We start from the raw sequence: 26,817 nt of genomic DNA, 5'->3' as shown, positions 1-26,817 counted from the left end.
CTGTACGCAGGCCCCCGACGCCCACTGCGGGCGCTCGGCACGCCATGGCCCCACCCGATTCTTCTGGGAGTCAGTCCATCAGTTGCATCAAGTCACGCGACTACCGTTGACGGCCGCCTTTGTCTCTGCCTCTTGCACCACCAACCCGCATGCCCCTGGCCGGGACTGGGGCCACTGGCGAGGGCCAAGGTTGGCATTGGCTTGCATGGGCAGCTCGTAGCAGGCACGCAGGAAATGGCAAAATGGATCGCGTCTTGCAGCAGAGCTCGCCTAATGCCGGGTTATCTGTCTGGAATCCGCCGATCCCATTGGGCCTGTCTTGGAAGCTTCGTGCGCCTCGTATTTTTAAAAGGGCAGGAGCTGCCCCCAAGCATTCCCGTCGGGAGAGCCGTCTGGTCTTCCTCCATCACCATACCATCATCTCTTCACAGTCTGCATCACTGTACATCACACGACCTCCTGCCCGGCCTCCTGCACTGGGTTCCCCTCATATCAAGGCGCAGGTAGCATACAAGAAACGCAATCCCGCCCTCCACCACATCCTTCCCACCCACCATCTTCTCTTCCTACGTTACCTAACGTCAATCATAAATCGCCCTCTCTCCCATCCATCTATCCATCCATCCGCCCAAGGCTCCTCTCTGCGTTTCCAACTCGGCGACATATCATCTTATCGATAGCGTAGCCGCTTTGGTCCTATTCTGCGGCCCATTGATCACCGTGAGCACGAATTCCCAAGTTAATGTTTCTCGGGTCTTTGTTCAAGCAGCGCGGGCATCAAGCCGAACCCGTCCAAGCAGGCTTTCCCAATCGCACTTGTTCCCCAACCTTAGCTCCTGGGCAGGTCAACTGCGTGGTTTGCTTATTTGCTTGTTCATCTCAAACCGCACCCGACCCCGCACTTTCGAGCAGCCGCGCTAACATGAACCTAAAATACCCAGGGGCCCCGTCTGTCCCAGCTTCGGATATCACGAGAGTCGAAATCCATTGAGCGTCTAATACGCATCACTTCCCATCCATCTCCTAATCACAAACATCCAAGCAATCCGTCAACAGTAAGTGCATTCGTCTCCTTGGATCGAGCGGCTAGTCGTTGGCTGCATGAGTGGCTCCTCTTGAGCCCGTGGGGAGTAGAGAATCGACCAATTCCCAGAGTACGCCAGCCTGGATCGATATCGATGCTGACGGCACGGCCCTACCGGCTTCAACAGTGACTCGCTCGCACAAGGCCAACGATCGCAACCACGCCGCTCTGGCAAACGGCACTGCCCTGCCAGAGGAGCACGTCCCCAAATACTTTGCCAAGCATGGCTTCACTGATGCCGAACCCAAGAAGATCAAGAAGAACGGCGGCGGCAAGGCCAATTGGTACGTTTGGAATTCATGATGGATGTGACTCTCGCTCTTGCTCCCCTTCCAACCCTCAATCGACCCAGCGCTTGGCCACTTACACAGCGGCGCCCTCCGGTGGGACCACTCAGGCTTGCCTGTTTCCACTTTCGCACCACTCCATGCACCCCATCTGCACCTGCCCGCCCGCCCGCTTTTATTATCGTACAAAGCCGTATCAATCAGGATTTAAGTTACGTTCGGCCCGCAAGGAAACAACGAGCTGACAATGATGTTCTAACCAACCCAACAGGGGCACCACTGGTGACGACATCATGGACGAGAATTTCAACTTTGCCAACGCCCGTCGCCGATCCAACAGCAGCAGCTACACCAGCGGCCTGCACGACTTCAAGACCAAATTCGACGTGAATGAGCAGGAGCCCGTCTTCGAGGAGAGTCTCCACGGCCCCGAGGCCGAGGACGACGACACGCTGACCAAGACGGACACCTCGTCCAGCAACGGCAGCATCGCCGACGAGGACAAGCTCGGAAAGGGCGTCTAAGCTGCACACACTGTGCCAACCCGCTCGGGCGTACTGCGAGGGCTCGATTGACCAGAGTCCTCCTTTGACCTGGCTGTCTGCCGCACGAAGGCCGGCTGCGATTCACTCCCTCGAGAATCAATGCCGTCGCTCGCTGGGCAGTAAGAAATCTCGCACCTGATCCTCGTATTAACGTCCGGTTGAGACGTATGTGGCGTTTGTGAAATTTACCTGTACGCGTTTTCTGTGGCTTTGTGATGATTATGACCGGAAAGGAACTTGGAGGATTGCGGACAACAAAGACCTCGCGCGAGGCAACGAAGTTGAAGGTGGCCACGCTGGCGAGACGAGGCACCACTTCACACAAACCATACTAGCTTTTCTAGCGAGTGCACAGTACGGTGCTGTGCACTGAAAGATACGACTGTGGTGTCACGGGCACCATCAATTGTAACACTATTACATGACTTCTACGAGAGTGAAATTTGCATGGGTGATATTAAAGACGTGGGTGCCAAGGACTACATTTCGCTGCTCGTGGGGGAGGGGGGCCTGACGAAGCCGCATTGCTTTATCACAGACCATGCTGGTACCGGATTATGGCCCGCAATATGCATCTTGTTCACCCTCACGCACACGTTGCTGTAGGACTCGTGGCCGTCCGGAGCCGGCGCGAGCTCGCCGCCCCCCTGTCCGAGCAGCTCCCGCATGTGCGGGACCAGCAGCTCGTGCAGCACGATCAACGCCCCCCTGCCGTCCGCGTCCGGGAGGCAAAGCAGGCCGACCCTCTCGGTCCGCCCCGTCGCCTTGTCCACGACGACCTCGGCGACGACGACGCGCACGTTGGCCCGCGCCAGCCGCGACCCGCGCGTCAGGATCGTGCTCTTGCCCTCATTTATCAGTCGGTTCTTCTTCTCATTCTTCTTCCTCCTCTCCTCCTTCTTCTTCTTATTCTTCTTATAGTGCTCGTCGTTCCCGTCGCCGCCCGCCGCCGCCGCCGCGTCGGGGTCGGGCTCGGGTAGCGGGGGGCCGAACGGCGTACCCCGCAGCAACTCCTCCGGGTCCTCTTCGCCGCTCAGCTCCAGGATGCGCGAGCTGATGGCCTGCGGCAGCCACTCGAGCGCCACGGGGGACGTGTCGAGGACCTGGACCTGGACCGTCTCGAACTTGAGGTCGTGCTGCTGCTGCTGCGGCGGCGGGTTCTGCCCTTGCTCCTCCTCCATCTCCTTCTGCTGCCGCCTCTGGGCGGCCGTCGGCTGCAGCGCCGTGTGCGCCCTCTCGGGCACCCTCTTGGCACTGACCAGGAAGCGCGTGCGGAGGGACCCGAAGGCGCGCGAGCGCCGGGACGGGTCCTCGGGCTGCCAGGCGCCCCTGGCGAGCTTGTCCCAGCGCATCTCGAGCGTCTGGGGCCCGATCTTGGGCGCGAACGAGGCGGCCCTCTCAATCCTGAGCTTCGCCGCCGCCGCCGCTGCTGCCGCCAACGTTGGCTCGCTTGGTGCTTCGTCCCCTTGCCCCTCTCGCGGGGTTGTCGCCCCGAGAGGACCCTGTGCCAATGGGATGGTCAGGGGCAGGGAGCCGTCCAGGCTGCGGCGGGTCGCCTCGTCGTGCAGACCGGCGCGGAGGCCCTCGACGAGCAGGGCCGCGGCTAGGCCGCTGAGCTTCTTCTGGAGCGTCGGTGTCGTCTCGCGCTGGTTGAGGGCCACCTCGGGAGTCTGGGCCAGGACGAGGCCGCGGTCGAACTCGCGCTCGTCCAGAGTCTGCAGAGACACGCCCGTGAACTGGTGGTCGCGGGCGATGGCCCACTGGATGGGCGCGGCGCCACGGAGGCTTTTTGTGTGTGTCAGCTTCCTGGTTCTAGCAAAATCCAGGAAAATAGTGAATGAGGCTTGTGGCAGAGGGGGTCTGTTTAAACTCACCGAGGTAGCAGAGACGGGTGGAGGTTGAGCCCGCCATGCTTGGCGGCCCTGATGAAATGTGCCGGTATGAAGCGGCCGTACGAGACAGCGATGAGCAGGTTGATTTGTCGTTCCTCGAGTAGGGAAAGCTGTTTTGTTCAGCTTCGGCCGTTGAGCACTCCCGGGCTGGGCAGCCTTTGGTACGAGAGAGCCATTCTTGTCACTTACAGTCAACTTCGGTGCGTCATCCAGGCCCAAGTTCTGGAGCGGCACCCTCCTAAAGACATCTCCGGGTTTGAATCCAGCTTGCTTGGTAGACCTGAAAAGGCCGTCTTGGCTGGGTTTTTCATCCATGGCGGCACGATTACGGGCCCCTGGATCATCTTCAAAGCCCCCGATCAGGTGCACCGGCAGCTCCAGCTTCTCGGACTCCAAATCCGGCCCGGCTTGTTCGCGCAAACACGCGTCAGCAACAAGAACAGAAGGTGGAGGGTTCCCGACATAAGACGAGGGATGGCCGTCCTTTGCCGAACATACATCTCCGCAGCTCCCTGTGGCCCCTCCCGACTCGCTTCGGAGGGCTCGTGACGACGTCGATGGCCGAGATGAGGGATGGGTTCTGCATCATCTCCGTGTGGAGCAGCTGGAGCGACGGGTTGCTGAACAGCCCGTCGCCGGTGCTGAAGAACAGGATCCTCAGGGGGTCCGAGGCCCCGAGGGCCGCAGACCTGGAGAAGAGTCGCGCGTGCCGGCGGGGGGACACGAGCGAGGCGGCAAGCAGCCCCCTTCTCCTGGCGCATCGAAGGAGGCTGCTGCTCGCTGAGAGCGAGACGGCGCCCATTTTGGGTGGCGGCTGAGCTCTCGAGGACGAGCAGGTCCTCGAAAGCAGGATACTCTACCGCCCAGAGCACGGCGAGGCTATTTCATGCCGCGAAAGAGGGAAATTGGGCCGTGCTGGTAATCTCCTTGTCGGAGAGCTTTCTTAGTGAGATGTGTGCCACCACGCCTAAGCTTGGGGTTCCAAACAACGCGATTTTCCCGCTGGGTTAGGGTTGGAGTCTGGTTCTTTCACAGTGCCATTCGCAATCAACAGGCACGGAGCTGTGATATCCACATATCAGATACTAGGCGGCACAAGACTCGAGTAGAAAGTGATTCCAAAACAACCCTAGACAGTTCCCTGACCGGTTTGAAAGCATCAGATTCCTAGGCTGACATCCAAGGCAGCTACATCGCAGCTTTTGTCTAGATACATCGCCATAGACAATGTTGAAAGCGAAACCACGTCTCACCCTGGACTGTCGACGATACTCCAATCGCAGACCATCGTCCATATCCCCTGCCCCTGGATTTCGACTTCCCAGGTTGGCGGGTGTGCGGCCACGATTGCGCCCCTGGCAACCCCGTTTCTCGCATCAAGGCCCGACGTGCGCCCGTCCCCAGACAGCATAATCTTGACGAGCCCATCGGCGCCATCTCCTTCGTCTCCGCCCCCGTAGCCACCGTCACCAAGCGCCCGACGGGCGCGCAGCATCCACATCCCCCGCGAGCCGGTGGCCTCGACAATGGCGACATGAACCGTCCCAGGCACAGACGCGATGGCCACAGGGGCGGCCGCTCCGGGACCATCTTCCCCCACGCGCGGCGCGACCTGGAGCAGCCAGCCGCGCACCTCGGCCGCGAGGCCGCCCGGCACATACTCAGCGCCTCTAGCGCCGCCGCGCCGCCGCTTCGGCGAGAAGGCGTCTGCCGGCACCTGCAGCTGTGGCCTCCCTGGACCGCCGTCCACCGGTTGCTCGGCGGCTACGAACCGCGGGGCTCGGTGGAATGTGGGGTCCTTTTTCTTCGATGGCGTGGTGGGGACTCGCTGCTGTCTTTCGCGTTGGAAAAGGTCTAGGTCGGAGTCATCCTCGTCTTGATCTGCGACTAAAGCTTTGTCGTCCTCCTGCTCACTGCGATAGTCACTTTCCCCGTCCGGATCTGGCGGACTGTGCATGATGTGATCGATCCCGTCATGGACAACGCCGTCATGGGGGTAGGAATCTGAAGGCTCATGGTGATCCGAGGCACTGTCCATCACGCCCGATAGGTCCGAGGTGGCCATGATATCATCCTCCTCCACCTTGACACGCACAGACAGCGGCGGTGACTCTGCCGAGACGGTGATGCGCCTGCGCTTGGGCGGCGGCCTGAATATGCCGTCGTCATCGCTGCTGCTGTCAAGCTGCGAGGAATATCGGTCATCCTCTCGCCCTCCACCCTGCTCCGAGTGGGACTCCTCATCGTCAAAATCCTCGACGATGAGATGGGCGGCGGCAGATCGCCTGTTAGAAGTCCTGCTGGCGAACCTGTCGGAGTGCTCCCGACGATCAGCTTCCCCCGCCTCATCGTCTTGCGGCGAGGCGGGCGAGCTGTCTATCAGCTCGTGCAGCGGCTGTCGCCTGGACGACGGCGGCGCGGCCGGCGTAAAGAACTGCGGTGGGTTCCTAGACGACGAGGGCGTCGCCGCCGGTGCCGCGGCCGACGAGACGGCGAAGCGCGGGGTGGCGCCAAATTGGGACGCGCCGGGGTTGACGCCTGTTCCGGGCGTTCCGCCCTGCCCCTGCCCCTGGCGCCTCGGGAGGAGGAAGCGGGAGGGCGCTGGCGTCTAGGTGTGTGTTAGCGACAGTGAAACCATTGGGCTCAATCGTGCGGCTCTTTACTGACAGAAGGAGGTGCCATAGGAACCCGGGAGGGCTTTCGGCAAGTCCTGGATTTACATGAGGACAAAGTACATGGCGCTGCTGCCTGGCCTCGCAAATGCTCCTGTCGTTGATTTTCTTGTGTTGTCCTGGGCTTGAGTCGCCGATTCCAGCGGGCAAAGTGGTTGTTCTAGCGCGCACAACGCCTAGACACAGTGTTAGCATTCGTGGACACAGTACCAATATATCTCTATACGTCATGATACAGCCCAAGCATCTTCCAATAAAACAATATCGAGCCAGGGAATCTTGACTTGAAGCAGGGGTGGTGATTACGGGTTCGATTTGTATCGTATAGTTTAAGAAGCATCCTATTCTAAAAACCAATCTATAAACCTTTGCCAGCCTTGATATATGTTTGGAGCTCCAAACGGCACAGTATCCATGCTTTACAACCGCACTTAATGCCGACTCATGCCTGGCTTGGGACTTCGTCGTCCTCCTTCGCCTTGACAGGAGCCTCCCATCCCGTGCCTGCCTGCACGACGATCACGAAGATGGTGAGCGCGGCGGCGAGCGTGTAGAGCGTCTTGAGCGCCGCCTCGTAGCCCTGCACCGCCACCGCCCTCTCGGCGTCGCTGAGCCCACCCTCAAACACCAGCGCGGGGCTGCCGATCAGCTTCTCGATCAGCTTCTCGCGCCCGGACCCCAGGCCACGGTCCAGCCGCGAGAAGCCCTCGGCCAGGCGGGCGCGCAGGGCCCGGCCAAAGGTGCCGCCGCCGATGGTGGTCCCGAAGCTCCCCGCGAAGCCGCGGAACGTGTTGAACAGGCTGGCGGCCACGAAGCGCGTGCGCGGGTGCGCGTGGTGCAGCAGGTGCGCGAGCGTGTAGTTGAGCGCCGCGCCCGTGCAGAGGCCGTTTGCGAAGACGACGAGCACGTACAGCCACGGCTGCGACCCCGAGTTGCTGACGAGGCCCGTGGCCAGCAGCGTGACGCCGAACAGGGCGAGCGACACCAGGCACGGCAGCCAGAAGGAGCCGCCGCGCCGCACGTGCAGCCAGCCGACCAGCAGGCCGCCCGAGCCGAAGCCGAGGTTGGTCGGGATCAGGACGGCGCCGGCCACGGCGGGCGGGAGACCGCGGACCGCGAGGACGAAGATTGGGGCGTAGAACAAAACGGTCCAGCGCGAGGCCAGGAACCCCAGCTGCGCGACACACGAGAGCAGCACGCCCCGGCTCCGGAGCACAGAGATGGGGATTATGGGGTCTGCTGCGAAGCGGTACTCGATGGCCAGAAAGACAGCCAGCACAGCGACCGAAATGGCGATGTAGAGGGGCTGGATGGCGCCCGAAAGTCCATAAAGGAAAAGGACTATCGCCACAGTCTTGTTTGACAGACGAGACTATGTTAGCAACCAGCGCAGCTAAGGTAAGTCAAACCATACGCAGAGTCAGCTTACCAGTGTGGCAGCGCCGGCATAGTCGATGCCCGCCAGCTTTTGCCAGGTCGTCCTCTCATCTACAATCGCGTTCTTGCCCTTTTCTACCCTGGGCAGACTAAACCACACACCTATCCCACCAAGAAGGGCGAGAGGGGTCTGGAGGTAGAACAAGGCTCGCTGAAAGCAACCTCATCGTCAGCATCCTCGTCAATACGGCACAATCGGCATCGCAACAGGGGTGAATTCCATACCCATCCGACCGCTTCGAGCAGCGCGCCGTAAACAATAGCCCCGGTCGACAACCCTACGGTGAAGCCGGCATTGACCAGGCCGATGAACAGCCCGCTCCGCTTCTTGCTCACGTACTGGATGATCAGCACGAGGGCCAGGGTCATGATGCCCGCGCCGCCCGCGCCGACCAGGCACCTGGCCGCGATGAAGGTGCCAAAGGTGGTGGCCTGGGACGTGGCGACGGCGCCGACGGCGAAGAAGAGGGCCGAGGCGGCCACCAGGGACGCCGGGCTGAAGATGGTCGCCAGCTTCCCCACGATCGGCGCCAGCGACGACGTCGCGATCAGGTACGAGCTCGTGAACCACATGGCGCCCTCGTACGCGTCCAGATCGGCCGCTACGGCAGACTGCGTCATGGTCATGCCGCTCATGTTGCTTGCTGTTTTTATTGGTCCCAATAACCCAGTCGGTCAGCCATGGTGACACTAGGTCCATCGCCATACCGAATAGGGTGTTGCATGCCCACCTTGCAGGAAGATCAGCGCCCACATGCTCATGATGAGCGCAAACGCCCTCCCTCTCCCAATTGCGGGCACGCCATCCTCGGAATCGTCATCGGAGACGGCCTCAGGGTCGCGGATCGTCTCGTCCCGAAGAATAGTCGCCGTGCTCCCGGCGTCTGACTGCAGCAGCGGTGTGACCTCGCCCGCCGTCGTGGTCCCTGAGAGGCTCAGGCTCCCGTCATCCGCATCCGCGCGCTCCCCGGTCAATGACCCATAACGACCGGTCCCGTTGGCCATTGTGGTTGGATCCAGCTCCTTCGCTTTTGTCTCTTCTTGTCATAAAGTGCCGAGCAAACCCGAACCTTCCTCGAAAATCCGGGCTGGTCGTGCACCTGCAAATAGTTGCCGCTGTGTGCGCGCCACAGGATCTATTGGTTCGATGCCGCCAACCAGCGAAGGTGCTGCTGTAACAAGCGCCACGGGCAGGTATGCATTATACGCGCTTATTCTTGCCCGCTAGTCCCAGGCGATGATGAGATGGGAGGTGGGATGGATCCAGGGATCGAGAGACTGCCATCTGGTGTTTTAAAGAACGTCGGATTTGATTGGTAATCTCCTTCAGGAACGCCAGCGGAATCTCGCCAGGCTCCGATGTGGAGATGTTAGCCCCTGGTCGGAGCGCCGCTGATAGTGCCAGTAGGGGTCCGCCAGGGGCTTTGATAGGCCAGGTTGTCGTGAATCGCGCCAAAAGACGCGAGCCCGGTCCAACATCGAATGCGTGCTTTGTTTTGCTCGGAAGCCTCGGGAGCAGTCCGCGACAACATCGCCGGGAACGGTGGGTGCCTTCTAGTAGACTCAGCCGAACCGACATCGCATTTCTGAGCTCGAAGTAACTTATTATGTATTCTCATATGCACCAAGTTCAAATCTCCAAACTCCACCTGGAATATACACCCGTGAGGCGCCAACACCGTCCTGCTAGTATATGTAAACCGAGTGGGGTGTATCTCGACTCACACACTCCCAACACACATCTTCAGGGCAAATGTAAACGCGGGTCGCCTTCAGTTTACAGTAGTAGGAGACGACCGACATGATGGCGAGGCGCGATATCCAATTCCCATAAGACTTGATCACCAGGACGCCTTCGGGGAGGTCCAAGATCTAGTCCCACGACTCTAATGCCACCATTTCGTCGCAGTCAAACACCGAAAGGGCCGTGGCTTCCCCGCCCGTCTCATCCCCACCGGGAGCCTCCCGCCCAGCAGAGTTCTGGTGCTTCTCTCCATCCCCGTGCAGCTCCTGTAGGTAGTTGTGCACGGCTCTGCCTCAGACAGTTTTCCACGGGAGCTGCTGCAACCCGAAGTGGCCCAGCGCCAACAAAGGGTTCACATCAGCAACCCACTCCCCAGAATCGCGGACCGACACGACGACCTCGACATGGCTGATCTCCGAGCTGTGTTGCCCGACCGATTCCGTGTGAAACAGTGGCGCCTGCCAGTCGGTGAAGCCGATGTGCATCGAAGTTCTCGAGAAGGCGTCCTCGCGCTCGCCGTTGAACCGAGGTGGGGCCTTTTGCCACAACCCTAGATCGGAGTCTCGAGCCTGCAGGTCTGCGGTTGCAGGAGTCGTGAGTATTGATAACCCGGGCCGCCCAATGTTCCCAAGCAGCCTGCTGAATTTATAGGGCTGGTCGGTATGTACCGCGGGGTCTGATAGCAGCTTCCCAGACAAACCCCAAGTTAGCAAGCAAATGCATTGTTGGAGATCCAGACGAGCTTGGAATGAGGAGCTAGGCATACTCTTGTCGGCACATATATCGAGTCCCCAACCGCGATGCCGATGGCTCCGGCCGCCTGTGAAAAGGTGTCGGGGAGTAGTATGCCGGTTTCAAAAAAAGATATGAACCTCATGGCCAATGTGGGCCCAGCTTCATGTAACCTGTCAATGTAGCCCATTAAGGTCTCGCCTTGGGGATCATCGGGTAAATACCACATGACCCCAAAGGTGGCATGCAGCGCTTTTGGAGAGATCGAGGCGCCCTGCCGACTAAGGTTTTGGTATACCCTCGATGCATATCCGAGCTTGCACAGCGCTATCATGATTTTGTCCGCATCTTGGAGCTGGCGTCTCGTGAGTAGTTTCTTGAGCCCAACGAGGTCCATCATGTCGCGCCGGATCGCCCATACGATGTCCTCGTTTTCGATACAAGGAGGTTGTGTGTGCGCCTCCAGCGTACTGCTTTCGACAAATATGGCGGCATAGTCTGGGTCTCCAAAGTGGAATCCATATACCGTGCCGTCAATGGCCTGAAAAGAGGCCCAACCTTCCCATTCCAGAACTTGGAGGTTGAGTAGGGTCATTTCATCGGCGTTGTTTCCTGAGACCGGGTCAACGCAACAAGCTTTGCGCTGACCATGTGCCACGAAAGCGATGGCGAATCTCCGATCCCGCAGCCCGGCAGCTCGAAGTGCAAGCCGTAGCATGAGATTGGTGCGGTCATGGTAGGATGGGACCAGTCGTAAGACTGTGTTGATCTGCAACAAGCCGAAGAACGGCAGGTCTGGAGGCCTGTTCACGTCGGTCGGAATGAAGTTCGGCCGGCGCCTGCCCAGAGAAACCAACTCCGCTGCGAGATCATCTCCTTGGAGATATTCCATGATAGGCGAAACCAGCATGCCGATCCATCCATCCGCTCTCGTGTCTGGGTTGGAGGGAAGCGCTGACGCGATCTTGAGGAGAAACCTCAGTGCCCGGTCAGTTTGCGAGACTGGCACATTCCACCGAGACAGGATCATCCCGAGAAGGGCGATTTGTAGCTCTTTGAACGTAAGGCGACTTCCATCACGATTTAGCTCCACCATCTTCTGGACCGGCTTGCCGTAGTACCTGTGATGCGCGAGGGACAGTGACCAAAAAGCACCACGGGCGGCCCTATCTGTAGGATCTTTCATGCCAAGAGTGATGATACCACCTGGGTGAACCAGCGAGTCTGCCATGTCAACGGATTTCAAGGCAGCGGTGCCCAATACGGTCATGTTTGGGTATATGTGCCATGATGAGATGCCGAGGAGGACCGATCCATCTTTGATAGCGTGCGGCTCCCCTCCAATGAGCTTGTCCATCGTTCCCATAGCAGAGACCCAAGCTTCGATGATGCTGTGGTAAGGTTGACTGATGTTGTTGACGGCGATTTCGATATTGTCCGCGACGAGCAAGAACTGCCGGCGCTGCTTTGGCCACATGTCGTCGGCAGTCCGCAACCAAGCCCGAGCACTGGCGTCCCATTTGGCGAGCTGATCACGGGTGAGCTCCTGCTGCGCGGCCGCCGTGGTTGTCGCAAACGGCAAGGCCTCGCCGGCCTCGAAGCGAGTTGCGATCTCCCGACGCCTCCCAGCGACGATCTCGACCCAGAGAGAAGTGGCTTCGGCGTCGCTCCAGACACGGGCCAGCATGCAGGCCAGCAGGTAGACGGGTATCGCTGCTTTGCTGGACGTGGCCGCGGCCCACAAGGAGGTGGCGTCGACGCCGGTGTAGTCGGAGAAGATCCAGTTGGCGGCATATTGTGGCTTGAACTTGACGTTGGCATCTTTTGAAATATCGGAAGCCCGCTTGCCAAACGCAGCGATCAGCCTTGGGGCCTTGGGGCCTTGGCCGTCGAAAAGAGCGCCCAGTCTCCTAGCAGTCACATGTTGCGAGCCGTTCTCAGCCTCGTCTTTCCGCTTGGCCGACAGCTGCAGACCCAGCGGCTGGTATTCGGGTGGCGCCTCGCACTTGACGAGCGCAAAGTCAAAGTTGATATTTGCTGCTGCGACCGTCACCTCGTTGGTGGCCGATGCCAGCGCGGCCTGAAGCTTGCCGATTGACATGTCGCTTCACATGCCAGGCACACGGGATGGAAAGAAAAGGATGGAGGAAGAGACTCGTAGTAGTTGATCAATTAATTGCCAGACAGCTGAGGGGATATTCTTCACAATTTACCCTACACCCTCCCTCACCTGGGCTTCTCGGGGTTCAGCGGTTTTCGAGAATGCGAACCATGCCGCCGCCGTTGAGTTTGCCTTGGTAGCGGGGGCCGGCTTAGAGGGCCGTTCTGATAGGATCGCATGATTCCCGAAAGGGTTGCTGGCTACCTACGAATGAGAGCCTGCGTTTCCTGCCGCCTCATGCAGCTCAGACCTGGTGGTAGCAGAGCCCAGATCCTGTTCTCCTCATGGAGGCCTGTCTTTCATGTTCTGGCATTGGGCGGGAATGGCGGCGGGGGTTGTTGGGCTCAAAATGGCAGGATCCAATAAGCCTATGGCACTTGGCCCGACAGCCTTGCGGAAGCATGAGGCCCATGTTGGAAACTGGAAGATATTCCGCCCATCGAAATCCTGCTGCCAATTGAGTCGGCTGTCAGATCCGAATGAAGTGGAGGACGCAGTGAAAGCTTGGGGACAAGCGAATTGCAAGGCCCTGCTCTTGGAAATCGACTCATGTTTCTTATCTGAGGGGCGTGGTTCAGGGGTGCGACGGGTCAGATACCACGGGCCAAAATCCAATGTCGTCTGAATTTCAATTCTTGCCATGACCTTCAATCAACGCCCAAGCGATCTTCGCTGAGAACCAGAACAACGCCATCTGATTTGCCGAGCAATTCAATGTCGAGCACGTCGCTGACTGCCAGGGGCGGTCTCGTGCTGACCGGCATCGTCGCTGTCCTGACCGCCCTCTACTACTTCTTCGGAGCGATTCTACTCGGCCAGGTGCCCGAGACCTTCTGCTACCAGGATGGCATCAGGACCGGCTCTCAGGAAGTGCACTTTGCCCAGTGCTTTCAGGTGAAGGACGGTCTCTTCACTGAGGTCACGCCGGACTCTGACACTGTCAAAGCCGCACGTCTTCTACCAGGCCACGCGATCCCAGGACTGTGGGACGGTCACGGCCACCTCTTGGGGTATGGAGAGTTCCTGCATTCCGTGGACCTCTTCGGGGCCGAGTCCTTTGACGAGGTCAACCGCAGGATTTTGACCTACATCGATGCCAACCCGGGAGCTGGAAGCTCGACCTCGTGGATCAGGGGCGTCGGTTGGGACCAGATGGCGCTTGGAGGCATGCCCGCGGCGGTGAGTCCTTGATCATCACTGTGGCCAGGTTGCTCGTATGGGAGCTCATACAACTTCACAAAATAGGAATTCTTCGACCAGGCAGAAAAGCTCAAGGGGGTTTTCATAATGGTGGATCGCGTCGACGTGCACTGCACCTGGGTCTCGCGAGCTGTGCTCGACCTGTTGCCCGCCAACACGCCCACCGAGGTCCCTGGAGGCGAGATTGTCAAGGACCCGGGCCCGGGCGTCTTCTGCGACAACGCCATCGACCTGGTGACTCCGCTGTGGCCGCGTCCGGGCCCCGATGCGCGCCGCCGGTTCATCCGTTCCGCCATGCAAAGCCTGCACGCCGTGGGGATCGTCGGCATGCACGACGCCGGTGCCACTCCTACGGACCTGGCCCTGTTCCGAGGCATGGCCGAGGATGCCGACGCGCAGGGGTGGACGCTACGCGTTTACGCCATGCTCGAGTGCGAGGAGCGCAACACCGTCTGCCTCGACGCGGCCGCCGCAGCGCGCCGCACGCCCGACGCCGGCGGCGGCGACATGCTGACCATCCGCAGCGTCAAGCTCTTCGCTGACGGCGCCTTGGGTAGCTGGGGCAGCGCCATGCTGGAGCCGTACAGCGACCGTCCCGACGCGTCGGGGTCCCTCTTGGTGAACGCGTCGACCCTGGAGCGCGTTGCGCGCGAGTGGGCCGTCGCCGGCTGGCAGGTCAACATCCACGCCATCGGCGATCTGGCAAACCGCGTCGCCATCGACGCCCTTTTCGGAGCCCTGGGCGCCACGGCCCCCGTCAACGCGGCCAGCACGGCGCGGCGCCTGCGGGGCGAGCAGTCCCACCGCAGATACCGGATCGAGCACGCCCAGATCGTGCACCCGGACGACCAGTGGCGCATGCGCCGGCTGGGCATCATCCCCTCGGTCCAGCCGACGCACGCCACCTCGGACATGAAGTACGCCAAGCTCCGCCTGGGCGAGGAGCGCACGGAGCACTCGGCCTACCGCATGAGCTCGTTCCTCGCCATCGGGCCCATCATCCTGGGCAGCGACTTCCCCGTCGAGCCGGCGGACCCGTTCCAGGGCATCTACGCGGCCGTGGCGAGGCGCAGCCCGCACACTGGGCGTGGCGCCGACGGCAGCGAAAACCCCTGGTACCCCGAGGAGGCGCTCACGCCGGACCAGGCGCTGGCTGGCTTCACGACCGGGCCGGCGTACGGCGCGTTCCTCGAAGGCAGGGCCGGCGTCATCCAAAAGGGAGCGCTTGCCGACTGGGTCGTGCTGGACAAGCCGCTGGAAAGTTACGGCATCGACGAGCTGCGGACGCTCAAGGTCAGGGAGACATGGGTCGGCGGGCGGAGGGTGTACTCGCGCGACGGGGATGAGGTGCCCGAGGAGAAGGACGAGCTGTAATGTGTATTTTGCGCCTTCAGGCTTGGCCTGTAGACCGGATGTGCGAATATGGCATAGAGAAAATCAAACAGCCGCTGGTGCCCTCTAATACCTCGGGCCGAGCTTTACACGCATGGCCCCGTGAACTTCTGCGATCTTGCCTCCTCGTTAGTGGTTTCTGGGTTTCTGGCTCAACAAGGCCGGGCTACAACTCCGCTGCTACCAGGTTTCGTAGTCACGATACTTTGAGCCGACACTTCTTGGGTATCAGGAAGGCATTCCCGAAAGGGCTCTTTTTCAGTATCGGGAGATGTTCCCGAAAGGGGAAGCGGCTGGCGACCTCGATAGATACGATGGTCGTTGCGGTCGATTATCGCCGCTCCCTCTAGCCCTGTGGCCCAAACTTTGCACTTTTACATCCCGAAGCGTGGATGACGACGAGTAAGAAACACACAATCAACTGAAGTCGCGTTATATGCTCGCGTAACATGAGCTCAAGGCGCGAGAGAACCTCTGTTGTTGCCAATGTTTGCCCTCGCCACTTCGCGCGCGCTTACAGGAGCCAGTCCCAAGTCGCACATAAACAGGTGCATCCGTGTTTCCGCCTGAGCAGAGCAAGCCGCCCATGACTCGCGGCAAAGCGTTCTGTCGGCACCGATCGCGTTTCACGGACCACCTTTGGCCGTACATAGGCCCCTCATCGCCGTCGTCGTCCAATCACTTCCAGGTCTTGCAAGGCGCGAAGATCGACGGGGGTTCAGGGGTTGATGCCGAGCTGGGACCCGATCAAATCCTGATTGATGCTGGAGTGTGGGACGAGTTATCCGACTCGGAGCCGTTGAGAGCTGTCACTGTCCGCCGCCACTTTCATGCTGTCTGCGCGCTGCACCAGCAGATATGGTCGGGTCGGAGTCGTCTCATCGCTGTAGATGAAGACAGCAGTCATAGGGGAAAGATTGGCACACTGCGGCCGGCATCCAATAGCTCCACTTGGAACGGTGGGGATGAACTTGTCGGCAGCACAGTAGCCCTCCTGTCTGCAGGCTGAGCTCGGTGTCTAAGACGCGTGTATCAATTGGATTAAAACTTGTCTGGCGAGGTCGCCGTATCTGGTGCTCTCACGCCTTTTTGCCTACACGCGATGTCGAACGACAACCCAACCACCCTGGTTGCCCCGAGCTTCGAGGCGCATCGCTACTAAATCTCCGAGCGGGCCGGGTGATGCAAACTTGGTGGAAACGCGCCACGACTTGCACTAGAAGCCCTGGCTCTGGCTCCCTGTTCTAGAGAACCGACGGGCAAACGCGAGCCCCGGTCTGGGCCTGGCTACGGCCAGAGCCGCAAAAAGCTTATCGCCAACAGTCGGGCACCATGTAGGCATTTTGGAACACGAAAGGCGCCAGATCCCATGTGGCGCGACAAACTGGATGCTTTGGGTGATGGGTGGACGCATGGTGGCCTGGCCTTCTCCCCGACTTTGCACATCCTCACAATTGGAATACCCAAGGGCGTTTCCCTGTTGGGTCACGTTGATAGGTGGGCAGGGCAAAGGGTTTTTTAATTGGGGCAGTCCTCGGACCCTCCCGCCCACTTGGGTAAAAGTTTGAGCTGGTTGATCCGACGGTTGCATGCCCGTAATTAAATGGATTTGTGCGTCATATTTGGTCAAAGACCAACTGAACCGTACGGCGCTTGGGGGAACTCGCCCACCATCGTGACCAACTTTTTTTTTCCTCTTTGCTGAGCCCACATTGCTTGCCGCCCGCCGCCCGAGGACCCTTGCCCATGCGCCTGCATACAACGCATTGTTGGCTGCCGCAACACGAAGGACGACATGGCTGCATCGTTCTCCCTCCTGCGAGGCAGACAACTGCACACTGGCAGCGATCGACAGCGCACCCACACCCACTGCCACACTCTCGGGCTCTCACTCACCCACACCCAACGCCAGCACGTGCAGGCTCAGGCATGATGGTCGCTCACCGACAATCACCGCCTTTTCTGCTGACCGACCCGAGCCCTCCCTCTCTTATTTTTTCCCAAATGCCTCTAGGGAGTGCCAATGGGGCAATACTCCCACATGGCCTGGCGCACCACTTGAGTCGCACTAGCTGTCGAGTCAACTTGCTCCTGTGCTGCTGCCGCCCTCGGCCGCCCAGAGGAGGGGCGCTCGCGCGCTGCGAATCATATCACGCCAGCTGGAGCGCCCCCGGGCTCAGTGGGCTGAGTGGCTGGCGCTAGACCGCGCCACCCCCGAGTGGTGCCGACAATTGAGACTTGACGACCTTTGACGACTGCCCCGGACCAGGATTGGCATGGGCATTGGCATGGGCACGGCGGGGGCAGCAATGCGGAGAATTGAGCGGGCAATTATGTCATGACCACATCCTGGGCTTGGCACAGCGCTGCGGGGCTGATGCTGGGCTGCTGGATCCCCTTTTGCTACCGGCACGCCTGGCGACGCGTCTGGGTTGCAGTCTTTTATGTGTTTTTTTGGCCCACCCAAGATCCCACAAAGTCGGGTCCGCGGAGGAAGCCCTCGAGCCGCCCATCCATGCATCATAACAACGGCTTTTTTTCCTCTCCCTGTCTCTGTCTCGCGGCTGTTTATCCCGCAGGAAGGAGAAAAAAAAAATATCGCCCACCACCTACGGATAGCACAGCAAATAACCGGGGAAGTGGAGGGGAGGGGGCTCAACCCTGCGTCCTCCACCCCCAACCTGAAGACCGCTCGTCAACTTGTTTGCATGCCCGCTTCTTTAACTTGACTTTTCCCATCTCGCCCTGCCCCTTGGTTCCAGGGACTCTTTTGTCCTGCGTGAACCGCTGCTAGGTCAAGATCTGGAGTCTGGGGCAAGCATTCTTCAAACCCACCCCCAGCTCCGTTAGTCTTTGCCCCCTCCTCCGGAACCGGCCAAAGGTCCAACTTTAAAGGTCCCCCTTCCACCCTCGCCATCTGCTGAGAGCCTTTCCTGCTCTTCCCTCCGCACGCCAAAAGGCTGCTGGTGCTGAGAAACACGAGCGGGGTCAACCCAGACAAGACAGAAGGCCCGTCTGCCATCCTTGCAGAAGGGGTCCCTTGGACGGACAGGTTTAGCACTTGTCTTGGGATTCGGCATTCTTTCGTCCCATACCCGCCCCATCCGAGCCCATCCCCGTGAGACATGATTCCAACGTCATCCCTGGCCGCCACCTGCAGTCTACATGTACGTACTCCTGTATAATTCAATACCACTCTGGGCCATTGTTCCGACCTGCAAGCTACTCTCCCATCAGCTGACGGGGCTGTCGACGAAAGAACGAGCTCCACCATTTTTTTTTTGGCCGTAAAGCAAACAAGGTCTAGACCCCCGAACCTATTTTGCTTCCACCCGTGGCGCAGATTCGCTTCGACAGGCGCGAGCCCATTAAGCGATAGATATCGGCCCCGACACGCACGCCACTGTCCTCGACGACGCCTAACCGGCCCTTGCCTGTTCGCCGACCTCAGGAGGGCCGCCCGGCGGCTACGCTACTCCATACGCACTCGCTCTCTTCCCAATGTCGTCGGCCCTTGGGAGCTAGCTATCATGGACCCCGGCGAGACCATCACCCACCTTTTGAATAATACATGACCTGGGCTCTCCCCGACCGTGGACAAGCCAGAGTCTACTCGCCCGCCCGACGGCCCGTGCGCCCCTGGCGCGTCTCCGGACAGCAATGTCGGCCCTAGGCTTCGCAGTCAAGGTCAACGGCGTCCCGGACCGCGGCCCTGCCGTCTTCGGTGTTACCGTTGCGACACTGTGTCTGGCCAGCGTGTTTGTTGTCGCAAGGCTGGTCAGTCGCATCGGCATCGTGCGCCGTTTTAGCTGGGACGATGGCTTCGTCGTTGCCGCCTGGTTCCTCGCCTTCGCCCTCTCGTTTTCAATCATATGGGGCACACGCATGGGCCTGGGCCGATACGATAAGGACATACGCGCCGAGGACCGCCCCAGCCTGCGCCGCGCCGAATATGCCTTCTCCATTCTTTACAACCCGGCCCTCATGGCCACCAAGACCTCCATCCTCATTTTCTACCTCAGGCTATCCAAAAACACCAAGCCGCTGCTCCGCCTGGCCTCATACGTCGTGCTTGCCATCGTCAACTTGGCCGGCGTCATTCTCACCTTCATCAACATATTCCAGTGCAAACCAATCCACGCTGCCTATGACGATGTGCCCTTCCAGCCTATCTGCATCCCTCTACTCACCGTTTTCATCTGCTCTGCCCCGGTCAACATAGTCACCGATGTGGCCATCCTGGCCCTCCCTATGCCCGTCCTGACCAGCATGAGGCTACCTCCCCGCCAAAAGACCATTCTGGTCATGACCTTCGCCCTTGGTGTGTTTGTCACCGTCGTCGATGTTGTCAGGATTTACTACCTTCAGCAGGCCATCAGCTATGTCCCGACCACGCCGTCTTCCGACGAGAACGCCATCTACGGCGGCTCCCCCGAGTTCAGCTGGAACGCCTCGCTGTCTCTTATGTGGTCTGCGGTTGAGGTGAACGTGGGAATCACCTGCGCATGCATCCCAACTCTGAAGCCCCTCATCATGAGAATCCTCCCGGTCATGCTCGTCGACCCAGAAGGCACCGCCGGCTCGACTCAGCGCAGCCAGGATAAGGACGTCGCCTTGTCTCCTAGACAAGCTAATTTTGGTGCCGGAGGCGGCCTACAAGTTCCACGGACGTCTCATGACCCCCAGCGGCAAAGCGGCAGTGACAACAACTCCCACATGACAGGTGGGGGGCAGCAACATCAGCAACCGCATGACGAAAACGAGGAACTTAACTTCGCGGACTTCATAGGGCACATTGGAGCCTCGGGTCCTGGGTCTGGAGAGCGGGACAGCAGCGGGAGCACCAGGCGCGTCCAGCGGCGCCGCGGGACGCTGGCGACGTACGGGTCCGCCAACGGCTACGAGACGTCAGTCTACTTTGGTTTTGTCAACATTAAAAGGCCAAAAAGCATGCTCCAAGCGTCAGTTTCGGACTCGTGGAAATACTGCACACTCGTCACGGTCCTCTTCCTCATGTGGGGAGTGTCATATGGCCTACTCGGCACCCTCAACAACGTCGCTGCCTCGGTAGCAGACATGAGCACGGCCATGACTCTGGGCCTGACCAGCATATACTTTGGTGGCGGCTACTTCTTCGGCCCCCTGGTTGTTGGTGTTTGGATCCTCCGGCATGATGAACACCATCGGTCACGGCAGGGCGCGGCTAGGCACCACGCCTCGTACGAGTCCATTGGCGGGTTCAAGGCCACCTTCATGCTGGGCCTGTGCATCTACGGCGTCGGCACCATCATGTTCTGGCCTGCTGCGGTTCTGGCCTCGTTCCCGGGCTTCATGATCTGCAACTTCGTCGTTGGCTTCGGCCTGGCCGTGCTCGAAACGGCCGCCAACCCATTCCTCGCCCTGTGCGGTCCGCCGGCCTACGCCGAGATGCGTTTGTGCCTAGCCCAGGGCGTGCAGGCCGTCGGCAGCGTGCTCAGCGGTCTGCTGGCCCAACACGTCTACTTCTCGAGCGTCTCATCGCGGCAGAACACGGCCAACTCCCTAGTCCTCATCGACGTGCAGTGGACCTACCTCTCTGTCACCCTCCTCTGCGTCGCACTCGCGCTACTATTCTACTACATTCCCATCCCCGAAGTGACTGACGACGAGCTCGAGCAGGAGGCTGAGCGGTTGCCCGTGGACCCCAAGAAGCGAAGCATCGGAGGCCTTCGCCTCGCAACCATCTGCATCATACTTGCCGTCGTCGCGCAGTGGACATACGTGGCCGCTCAGGAGAGCATGAGCATCTATTTCAAAGATCTTGTTATAGCTTTGCTGCCACCAGAAAATGCCTTGACTGTTACAACCCCACCCACACCGCCGTCTACCTCTACACTCACAACGGGCACGTCAGGCAGCAGCACGATTGAGCCGCAGAATCCTTCTTCAGACGATATGATGACGCTATCCGTGTCCAACTACATGGAGGTAGCCCACGCGGCCTTCGCCGTGTCACGGTTCGCGGCCGGTGGGCTCGCGTACCTGTCGGCGCGGCACCCTACCGTCCGCTTCTTCCCGACGCCGCGGACCGTGCTGGCCGTCACGGTGGCGGCGCAGCTCGTGCTCACCGTCGCAATCATCGCCCTCCGCCGCGGTAACCCACCCGACGTCATCGTGGCACCCATCGTCCTCTTTTTCCTCGCCGAAGGCCCCGCCTGGCCTCTCATCTTCTCGCTAGGCCTCCGCGGCCAGGGCAGGCGCACCAAGCTCGCCGCCGCCTGGCTCACCATGGGCGCGTCCGGGCCGGCATTTTGGCCCTTCGTCATGCAGGCCATCCTGAGCGCCGGCGCCGGAATCCAGACGGCCTTCATCGTTGTCGCGGCCCTGATCTGCCTCACCCTCGCCTACCCCGTCTTCCTGGGCGTCTCGCGCGACGCCCGCGCCCTCGTCGACCCGGGCGAGGACAGGCCCGAGGACCGCGAGCCGGACGCCGCGTCGCACGCCGACGAGGATGTCAACGACATGCTCGCCCGCAGGCGACGGTCTCGCCACTTCTCCATGGCCACGACGGCGCGCGCCTCGTCAGCCGAGGAAGGACACGGTGGAGGGGGCATAATCGAGAGGCTGAAGAGGGGCATCGGGGGCTCCAGCCGGGGAAGCGAGGGGGCACGGACGCCCGGTGATGCGTACGAGAGGAGGGCGAGCGAGGCTACCACCATGGCCCCGTCGACGCCGTCGGCGGCGAAATTCCGCGAGGAGCGGTCTCCCACCCATTATAATACCCAGGCTCAGGGAGGGCCTACTTGACCTTGGAAGGGCAAGAGTTGTCTTTCTGGTTTGCTTTCTGTCTATATCTTCTGTCATTTCGCGCTATATATTCTTATTTCAGTTCCATACCAACAATCTCAAGCGTCCATGGACGCTTTAATGCCCGACAATCCTTTGTTGACTGGCAGAACGGTTTAGTGGAAAGTAAGTGTTTTGTGCCCCCCCTTGGGAGGGGGTTAACAAAATGGAACCCCCATGTAAACTTGATCTCGCGAGTCGTGGATAGTCTGCATGTGCTGAATCAGGTCGTTCCCACCGTGGAACTTTTGGGGGCAACCGGGGTTGGGGCAAGGGACGTTCTTTCTAATGTTGGTCCAAGTTAAACGAGGTTGGTAATTGAACGCCATGGAGGACAGGAAGGGAGAAGCCATACAATGGCCAAAATACAATGTGCTACAATATACTTACATCGGTGGTGGGAGAATATACATGCTCCGAGGTTGATCCTGTGCCTGCTGTTGGGATTGAATGGCGGGGTCCTTTCTGTCCAGCCTCGTGTCAACCCCCGGAATCTCCTTGGCCGTCTGCAGTGGCTGCTGATATGCATGTATCGCTTGAGCATCTCGTGTCCGGACTTCTAGTGTCCGGACTTCTAGTGTCTGGGCTCGTGCCTGGGCTACTTCTACCTGGGTTAGTTGGTGGTTAGGAAATCGGTAGTTCATTCTGGCATGCAGCATGGAACTGGAATTCAGAATCCGCTCTTGTGCACTCCGCTTCTGGTCCGAACCCTCTGGCGCCACGTCGAAGATGCCCCAGTCACAGCGCAGGGCTGAAATGAACCCTTCCCAGCCTCTCTGGGCCTCTTGGCTAGTAGCTTTCGTGATATATATCTGCTCAGGCCGGTACATCGGACGCTTATCCTGCGTTTGGCAGGCCATCACCTGGCTTGGAGGCTGCTCTCGTTGGTGATGCTCTTGCTTTAGAAGTGGCTGCGGCAATTCCTCTTGCCTCTTCGCTGAAGTCGGCACCGCCTGCTGCTCTTGATTCTGTAGTGACAGTTGCTCCTGCTCCTGCGGTCGTTGTTGGTTTTCCTGTGCTGCGAGCATTTTTGGGTTTACATAAAAATTTTCCACCAAGTTCGATAGCCGTGGGGATGTTGCTAGTGCTTTCTCAAATGGTGGCGGGGCGGTCTCGCTCGGACTGTTGAGGATGCTGCTTCCACCCAAATTGAGCCGTTCGGAGGTGTCCAGGTTTGCCTCAATCTCCTTAGGCACACCATGTTGGGAAATCCATGTGTTGACACCAAGGGGACTTCCTAGCAACTGGGCCACACTAGTACGAGGGATATCCATATTGTCCATGAATGCCTGCTGGGTGCTCTTTGTTTGTCCAGGCGGCAGCTGGGGCTTTTGGTGCTGCTGCTGTTGCACAAGGGGCTGTTGGCGTGCTATGACGCCGCCCCCGCCCAAGTTCGCCATCATCTGGTGATTGAGTTGAGGTTGCAACGAGCTATATTTGCGTGCAGGCCCATCTACCTCGAGGTCTTGAAAAGGTAGCTGATTCGCATCACCTAGACTCCTTGGAACGGACTTGACCTTTGCTTGGTCCCGCCCAGGTATCGAGCGCACCTGCTTCATCAGCAGGCCTCGATTTACGGTTCTGGGCCGCCCAGATTCGTGTGCCTCGGACTGGTGCCTGCGCAGCGACTTCCCAGATGTAAATGGAGGATATTGGCAACCAGGCTCGAGACATGGAAAAGTCGGCGCGTGTGTGGCTTCGTGGACAGCACGCTCATTGATGCTCCCAAACTTGTTTGTGGAGGCGTCGCACAAGGGGAAGCGGCAGGCGTAGGCGCCTCTCGTCAGGTATTCTCGGAAGTGTTCGAGCTCCGACGCGTTTATGTCAGGGTGGTGGCTGATGCTGATCAACTGCTGGATCACCCACTCGTAGTTTGCGTGAATGTCATGGATGCTCTGCGGTCGTCTGAAGCAATCTAGAGTTGCGTCTCTCACTTAGTATCGTTGGACTGGGTGGTCTTCGCAAGCCTGGCTTACTAGAATCGTTGGCCTCAACTGCCAATATCTTTCCCTTAGACTCCGCTATTAGGCTGGCTGCAGCCTCGGACCAAAGACCCTCAAGTGGCCGTATAGCTTCGAGCCCCGGGATTGAAGCCGCAGCATGACCTGTGGCATGACAGGGCCGCGGTGCCACCAAGACTTGCGACAGCTGCTGAGCGATACCCCAAAACGAGGGGTCCCACTCTTCTTTCGGCAGGGTGGCCATTTCACGCAGCTCTGAGAACCATGTTTCCCTCGTGTATGGCAAAAATGCCCACACTCCTCGGAGAACCTGGATGTTTCTAGTCAGTTCTGAGGTTGACGGGCCGAAGACCTCGAACGCTCTCCGAAGACACCTCAACGACGAGAGCCCGTTATCCCATAGAGAAGTCTGATGTGAGAGGCGGACGGCCTCAGCGCAGTCGGTGCGCTGCAGATATCTGGCAGATTCCAACTGTGCGTCAGCAAGACTTGGGGCCGTCAACAGAGCATGCATGACACAAGACGAAGCATACTCTTTGACCGATATGTGGATAAAGCGTATGGTCGAATCCTTACGCCTCTCTACAAGAGGCCCGCACGCCTCGAGCACATAGTTCGGCACCGGGCGGTCAGCAACTTCGTTTGCAGTGTCGAATAGCAACGCAGATTGTAGCTCCGAGATCTGGAGCGGACGCCTTGCAAACGCTATCCATCCGAATATGCCCTTGAGGCGACGCGCCGAGCGAGGATCGCAGCGAGAAAGAACGTCGGATAGAATCTTTGCGTAGCTATAGAGCGAAATGTCAGTGGCTATGCTTTTGTCAGGATTTGAACGGCACAACTTTACTCGCAGCAGAGACAGTTCTTGCGGAATGGCCTCTATTGCTTGGGTAAACTCGGCTTTGTTGTAGAAGAGGTTGGCGTCGAGGTAGTTGAGAATGAGGCGAGCCCAGAGAAACATGCCTAAGACGCGAATTTATCCGTTAGATTCCTACTCCGTTCAGATCCTCCTTCACGCAGTGTACCTTACCGTCGGCCTTGGCAACTATTCTGGACGCTAGCTCCGGTACCGACTGATCGGGCAGGCCCATCTCAGACAGCCTTCTGTGCATGTTCCTTAAAGCGGTCGTGACGAAGTATCGGATAGCTTCGCCTACGCAGTCTTTCTCCTCGGACAGAGACAGTGTTGATGCAACCTTGCGCAGCTTGGCGTGTAGAGTAACCATGGAGCTTCGTCCCGATGCCAGAACTTTGCAGGCAGCCCCATTTGTGGCCAGTCTGTCAATCAGGCGGAAGATCTTGCGCTGCGTCTCCACAGGACACTCATCCATGCCGTCGAGTATTATATGGACCACATTATTGTCTCCAACGATCTCAACGGCGTTCTCTAGCAGATTTTCAAGCAGTTTTATGCTCGCTTGCTTGGCAGTTACGTGTTCGTCGTAAATATGGGTGGCGAGGTCATGGTCGGTTTTCACGCAACCTAGCAATAGCGATTTGACCATAACATCGTAGCGAGTAGTTGCGCTGGGCGAGTAGGAGCAAAAATGGCTGAGCACGATAGAGCGCCCCGAATCCTGGAGTGACCTCAGGACTCTGGCACTGAGGACGCTCTTGCCAGTCCCCGGACCCCCTTGCAGAAGCAAAAATGGATTCTTGGCGTTTGGTTGAATCCAGGAGATCACATCCTGATGCCTCAGGATCCAGTCGACGGTTCCTGGGTGCTGTGAGCCGACCTCAGCCAGCGAATCTTGAAGGGAGACTTGGTCCATGTCGTCGATGCCAAGCCACGATGTGATACTTTCCAAATGACACTCGCTCCGCTCTTGCTCGCTTTGCGTGAGTTTGTGAAGGGCGGCTTCTTTCCAGGACTGCAGCTGCTGCCTCAAATCCCTGGCCTCGGTGATGCGCGTGTCGGCGACTTCGTCGATGATATCTCCATGCCTCTTGAGGATTCCAAGAATATTGCTGAGCCTGTGCTGAGATCGGCCCCACGATGTGGCGAACCTTTCCTTCCAGCCTAGTATAAAAGTATCAGCCCAGATCGGCAAGACGCCACTGACCCCAGGGGCACTGGCTGCTACTCACAGCGGCGCGTCACAAATTTGTAGGCGAGTTGATGAAAGGCGAGTATGCCCACATAGAAGGCAGCAAAGGTTGGATGGAACTCCGGGTTATCTTTGAAGCAGCGATGCAGTTTCTCGAACCTGCCTAGATGCTCGGCGATTTGCGCGTAGACTTTGATTAGGCTCTCGAATGCCACGATGCAGCTAGACGACGTCTGTTCTCCAGGCAAGTGGAGAGGGGGTAGTCTCACTGTCAGCAGGTGTCAGGGCGTTTAGGAGGGCGGTTGAGCGACTTACCTTCAAGACGAGCTTCACCGGGGCCCAGAGCCATGGCAGATGATCAGTCCCGGTGCAAAGGGTACCGACGACACTGGAGTAGTGATCGAGCCCTCGGAGTAAGGCATCCAGGCGCCGCGTGTTTCGGAGCAGCTGGCGCCCTGCAAGCTCCCGCTCGACCTCGATCGCTGTTCTTCTGACATCCTCAGGGGCAGTCGAGGTAAATTCAGATGTGTGAGCTGGCGAAACCAGTGCGCGTAGGTCCTCAAACGCGCCTTGGATATCAAGCCTGGCTTGCAGCTGACCAGGCTCTCGCGCTCGCAGAGTGAAGGGCGGCATTGATGGCAGCGCCTTGACTGTGTCGACTGTATGGAGAGTCGCGATTGCTGCCGCCAGAAGGAAGGCTAAGCCTGGCACAACAATGTTGAATTGTTTCCAAAGGACAAATCGAGGTCAGGCTGGCTCCCTCTACTGGGCTGGGTCTGGTGCCCAGCTAATGAGCGGCTGGCCTTGCCTCAGTTGGTGGGGCGGGCCTCATCGCCT

At 59.2% G+C, this 26,817-nt stretch overlaps 9 protein-coding genes across 9 annotated transcripts; 4 read left to right on the top strand and 5 right to left on the bottom strand.

Annotated features, from left to right (window-relative positions):
* Nucleotides 1–1,101: 1,101 nt before the first annotated feature.
* On the top strand, nt 1,102–1,895 carry GGTG_00262 (hypothetical protein; the record flags this gene model as incomplete). Its single annotated transcript, XM_009218004.1, has 3 exons — nt 1,102–1,105; nt 1,212–1,368; nt 1,643–1,895. 3 exons carry the CDS (start codon nt 1,102–1,104, stop codon nt 1,893–1,895), a joined length of 414 nt encoding a protein of 137 aa, XP_009216268.1.
* A 357-nt stretch (nt 1,896–2,252) lies between these two features.
* Nucleotides 2,253–4,771, bottom strand: GGTG_00261 (methionyl-tRNA transformylase). Its single transcript, XM_009218003.1, has 4 exons — nt 4,307–4,771; nt 3,998–4,215; nt 3,791–3,918; nt 2,253–3,701 (listed from the first exon to the last, which is right to left on the bottom strand). Exons 1-4 carry the CDS (start codon nt 4,608–4,610, stop codon nt 2,396–2,398), a joined length of 1,956 nt encoding a protein of 651 aa, XP_009216267.1. The 5' UTR covers nt 4,611–4,771; the 3' UTR covers nt 2,253–2,395.
* A 124-nt stretch (nt 4,772–4,895) lies between these two features.
* Nucleotides 4,896–6,592, bottom strand: GGTG_00260 (hypothetical protein). Its single transcript, XM_009218002.1, has 2 exons — nt 6,476–6,592; nt 4,896–6,416 (listed from the first exon to the last, which is right to left on the bottom strand). Exons 1-2 carry the CDS (start codon nt 6,488–6,490, stop codon nt 5,058–5,060), a joined length of 1,374 nt encoding a protein of 457 aa, XP_009216266.1. The 5' UTR covers nt 6,491–6,592; the 3' UTR covers nt 4,896–5,057.
* Nucleotides 6,593–6,776: 184 nt separating this feature from the next.
* On the bottom strand, nt 6,777–9,233 carry GGTG_00259 (hypothetical protein). The gene is made up of 4 exons (XM_009218001.1): nt 8,649–9,233; nt 8,143–8,561; nt 7,910–8,068; nt 6,777–7,834 (listed from the first exon to the last, which is right to left on the bottom strand). Exons 1-4 carry the CDS (start codon nt 8,920–8,922, stop codon nt 6,923–6,925), a joined length of 1,764 nt encoding a protein of 587 aa, XP_009216265.1. The 5' UTR covers nt 8,923–9,233; the 3' UTR covers nt 6,777–6,922.
* A 54-nt stretch (nt 9,234–9,287) lies between these two features.
* GGTG_00258 (hypothetical protein) lies at nt 9,288–13,128 on the bottom strand (the record flags this gene model as incomplete). Its single annotated transcript, XM_009218000.1, has 4 exons — nt 10,428–13,128; nt 10,031–10,347; nt 9,643–9,687; nt 9,288–9,531 (listed from the first exon to the last, which is right to left on the bottom strand). The coding sequence occupies exons 1-4, from the start codon at nt 12,492–12,494 to the stop codon at nt 9,288–9,290; spliced, it is 2,673 nt and encodes an 890-aa protein (XP_009216264.1). The 5' UTR covers nt 12,495–13,128.
* GGTG_00257 (amidohydrolase) lies at nt 13,109–15,217 on the top strand. The gene is made up of 2 exons (XM_009217999.1): nt 13,109–13,733; nt 13,800–15,217. The coding sequence occupies exons 1-2, from the start codon at nt 13,269–13,271 to the stop codon at nt 15,126–15,128; spliced, it is 1,794 nt and encodes a 597-aa protein (XP_009216263.1). The 5' UTR covers nt 13,109–13,268; the 3' UTR covers nt 15,129–15,217.
* A 484-nt stretch (nt 15,218–15,701) lies between these two features.
* On the top strand, nt 15,702–16,338 carry GGTG_00256 (hypothetical protein). The gene has a single exon (XM_009217998.1). It carries the CDS (start codon nt 15,733–15,735, stop codon nt 16,153–16,155), a length of 423 nt encoding a protein of 140 aa, XP_009216262.1. The 5' UTR covers nt 15,702–15,732; the 3' UTR covers nt 16,156–16,338.
* Nucleotides 16,339–16,777: 439 nt separating this feature from the next.
* On the top strand, nt 16,778–22,514 carry GGTG_00255 (hypothetical protein). Its single transcript, XM_009217997.1, has one exon. It carries the CDS (start codon nt 18,807–18,809, stop codon nt 21,930–21,932), a length of 3,126 nt encoding a protein of 1,041 aa, XP_009216261.1. The 5' UTR covers nt 16,778–18,806; the 3' UTR covers nt 21,933–22,514.
* Nucleotides 21,913–26,814, bottom strand: GGTG_00254 (hypothetical protein). Its single transcript, XM_009217996.1, has 7 exons — nt 26,296–26,814; nt 26,021–26,213; nt 24,963–25,952; nt 24,466–24,895; nt 23,948–24,390; nt 22,362–23,886; nt 21,913–22,256 (listed from the first exon to the last, which is right to left on the bottom strand). The coding sequence occupies exons 1-7, from the start codon at nt 26,611–26,613 to the stop codon at nt 22,130–22,132; spliced, it is 4,026 nt and encodes a 1,341-aa protein (XP_009216260.1). The 5' UTR covers nt 26,614–26,814; the 3' UTR covers nt 21,913–22,129.
* Nucleotides 26,815–26,817: the final 3 nt, after the last annotated feature.

The sequence above is a fragment of the Gaeumannomyces tritici genome, assembly GCF_000145635.1.
Source record: "Gaeumannomyces tritici R3-111a-1 unplaced genomic scaffold supercont2.1, whole genome shotgun sequence".
In the NCBI taxonomy this organism is placed as follows: domain Eukaryota; kingdom Fungi; phylum Ascomycota; class Sordariomycetes; order Magnaporthales; family Magnaporthaceae; genus Gaeumannomyces; species Gaeumannomyces tritici.
The sequence above is the reverse complement of the archived record's forward strand: the minus strand, read 5'-3'. Positions and strand labels throughout refer to the sequence as shown.

What these genes read in the sequence shown, in the direction of transcription:
- GGTG_00254 (XM_009217996.1), bottom strand. Translation starts at nt 26,613, where the DNA reads ATGCCGCCCTTCACTCTGCGAGCGCGAGAGCCTGGTCAGCTGCAAGCC. An exon ending in CGGTGAAGCTCGTCTTGAAG is followed by an intron (nt 26,214 to 26,295) that starts GTAAGTCGCTCA and finishes CCTGGAGAACAG; the next exon opens with ACGTCGTCTAGCTGCATCGT. An exon ending in AATAGTTGCCAAGGCCGACG is followed by an intron (nt 24,896 to 24,962) that starts GTAAGGTACACT and finishes TTCGCGTCTTAG; the next exon opens with GCATGTTTCTCTGGGCTCGC.
- GGTG_00261 (XM_009218003.1), bottom strand. Translation starts at nt 4,610, where the DNA reads ATGGGCGCCGTCTCGCTCTCAGCGAGCAGCAGCCTCCTTCGATGCGCC. An exon ending in ATGACGCACCGAAGTTGACT is followed by an intron (nt 3,919 to 3,997) that starts GTAAGTGACAAG and finishes TGAACAAAACAG; the next exon opens with CTTTCCCTACTCGAGGAACG. An exon ending in CACCCGTCTCTGCTACCTCG is followed by an intron (nt 3,702 to 3,790) that starts GTGAGTTTAAAC and finishes ACACACAAAAAG; the next exon opens with CCTCCGTGGCGCCGCGCCCA.
- GGTG_00256 (XM_009217998.1), top strand. Translation starts at nt 15,733, where the DNA reads ATGACTCGCGGCAAAGCGTTCTGTCGGCACCGATCGCGTTTCACGGAC.
- GGTG_00257 (XM_009217999.1), top strand. Translation starts at nt 13,269, where the DNA reads ATGTCGAGCACGTCGCTGACTGCCAGGGGCGGTCTCGTGCTGACCGGC. An exon ending in TTGGAGGCATGCCCGCGGCG is followed by an intron (nt 13,734 to 13,799) that starts GTGAGTCCTTGA and finishes TTCACAAAATAG; the next exon opens with GAATTCTTCGACCAGGCAGA.
- GGTG_00259 (XM_009218001.1), bottom strand. Translation starts at nt 8,922, where the DNA reads ATGGCCAACGGGACCGGTCGTTATGGGTCATTGACCGGGGAGCGCGCG. An exon ending in GGCGCTGATCTTCCTGCAAG is followed by an intron (nt 8,562 to 8,648) that starts GTGGGCATGCAA and finishes CAATAAAAACAG; the next exon opens with CAAGCAACATGAGCGGCATG. An exon ending in TGCTCGAAGCGGTCGGATGG is followed by an intron (nt 8,069 to 8,142) that starts GTATGGAATTCA and finishes GGTTGCTTTCAG; the next exon opens with CGAGCCTTGTTCTACCTCCA.
- GGTG_00255 (XM_009217997.1), top strand. Translation starts at nt 18,807, where the DNA reads ATGTCGGCCCTAGGCTTCGCAGTCAAGGTCAACGGCGTCCCGGACCGC.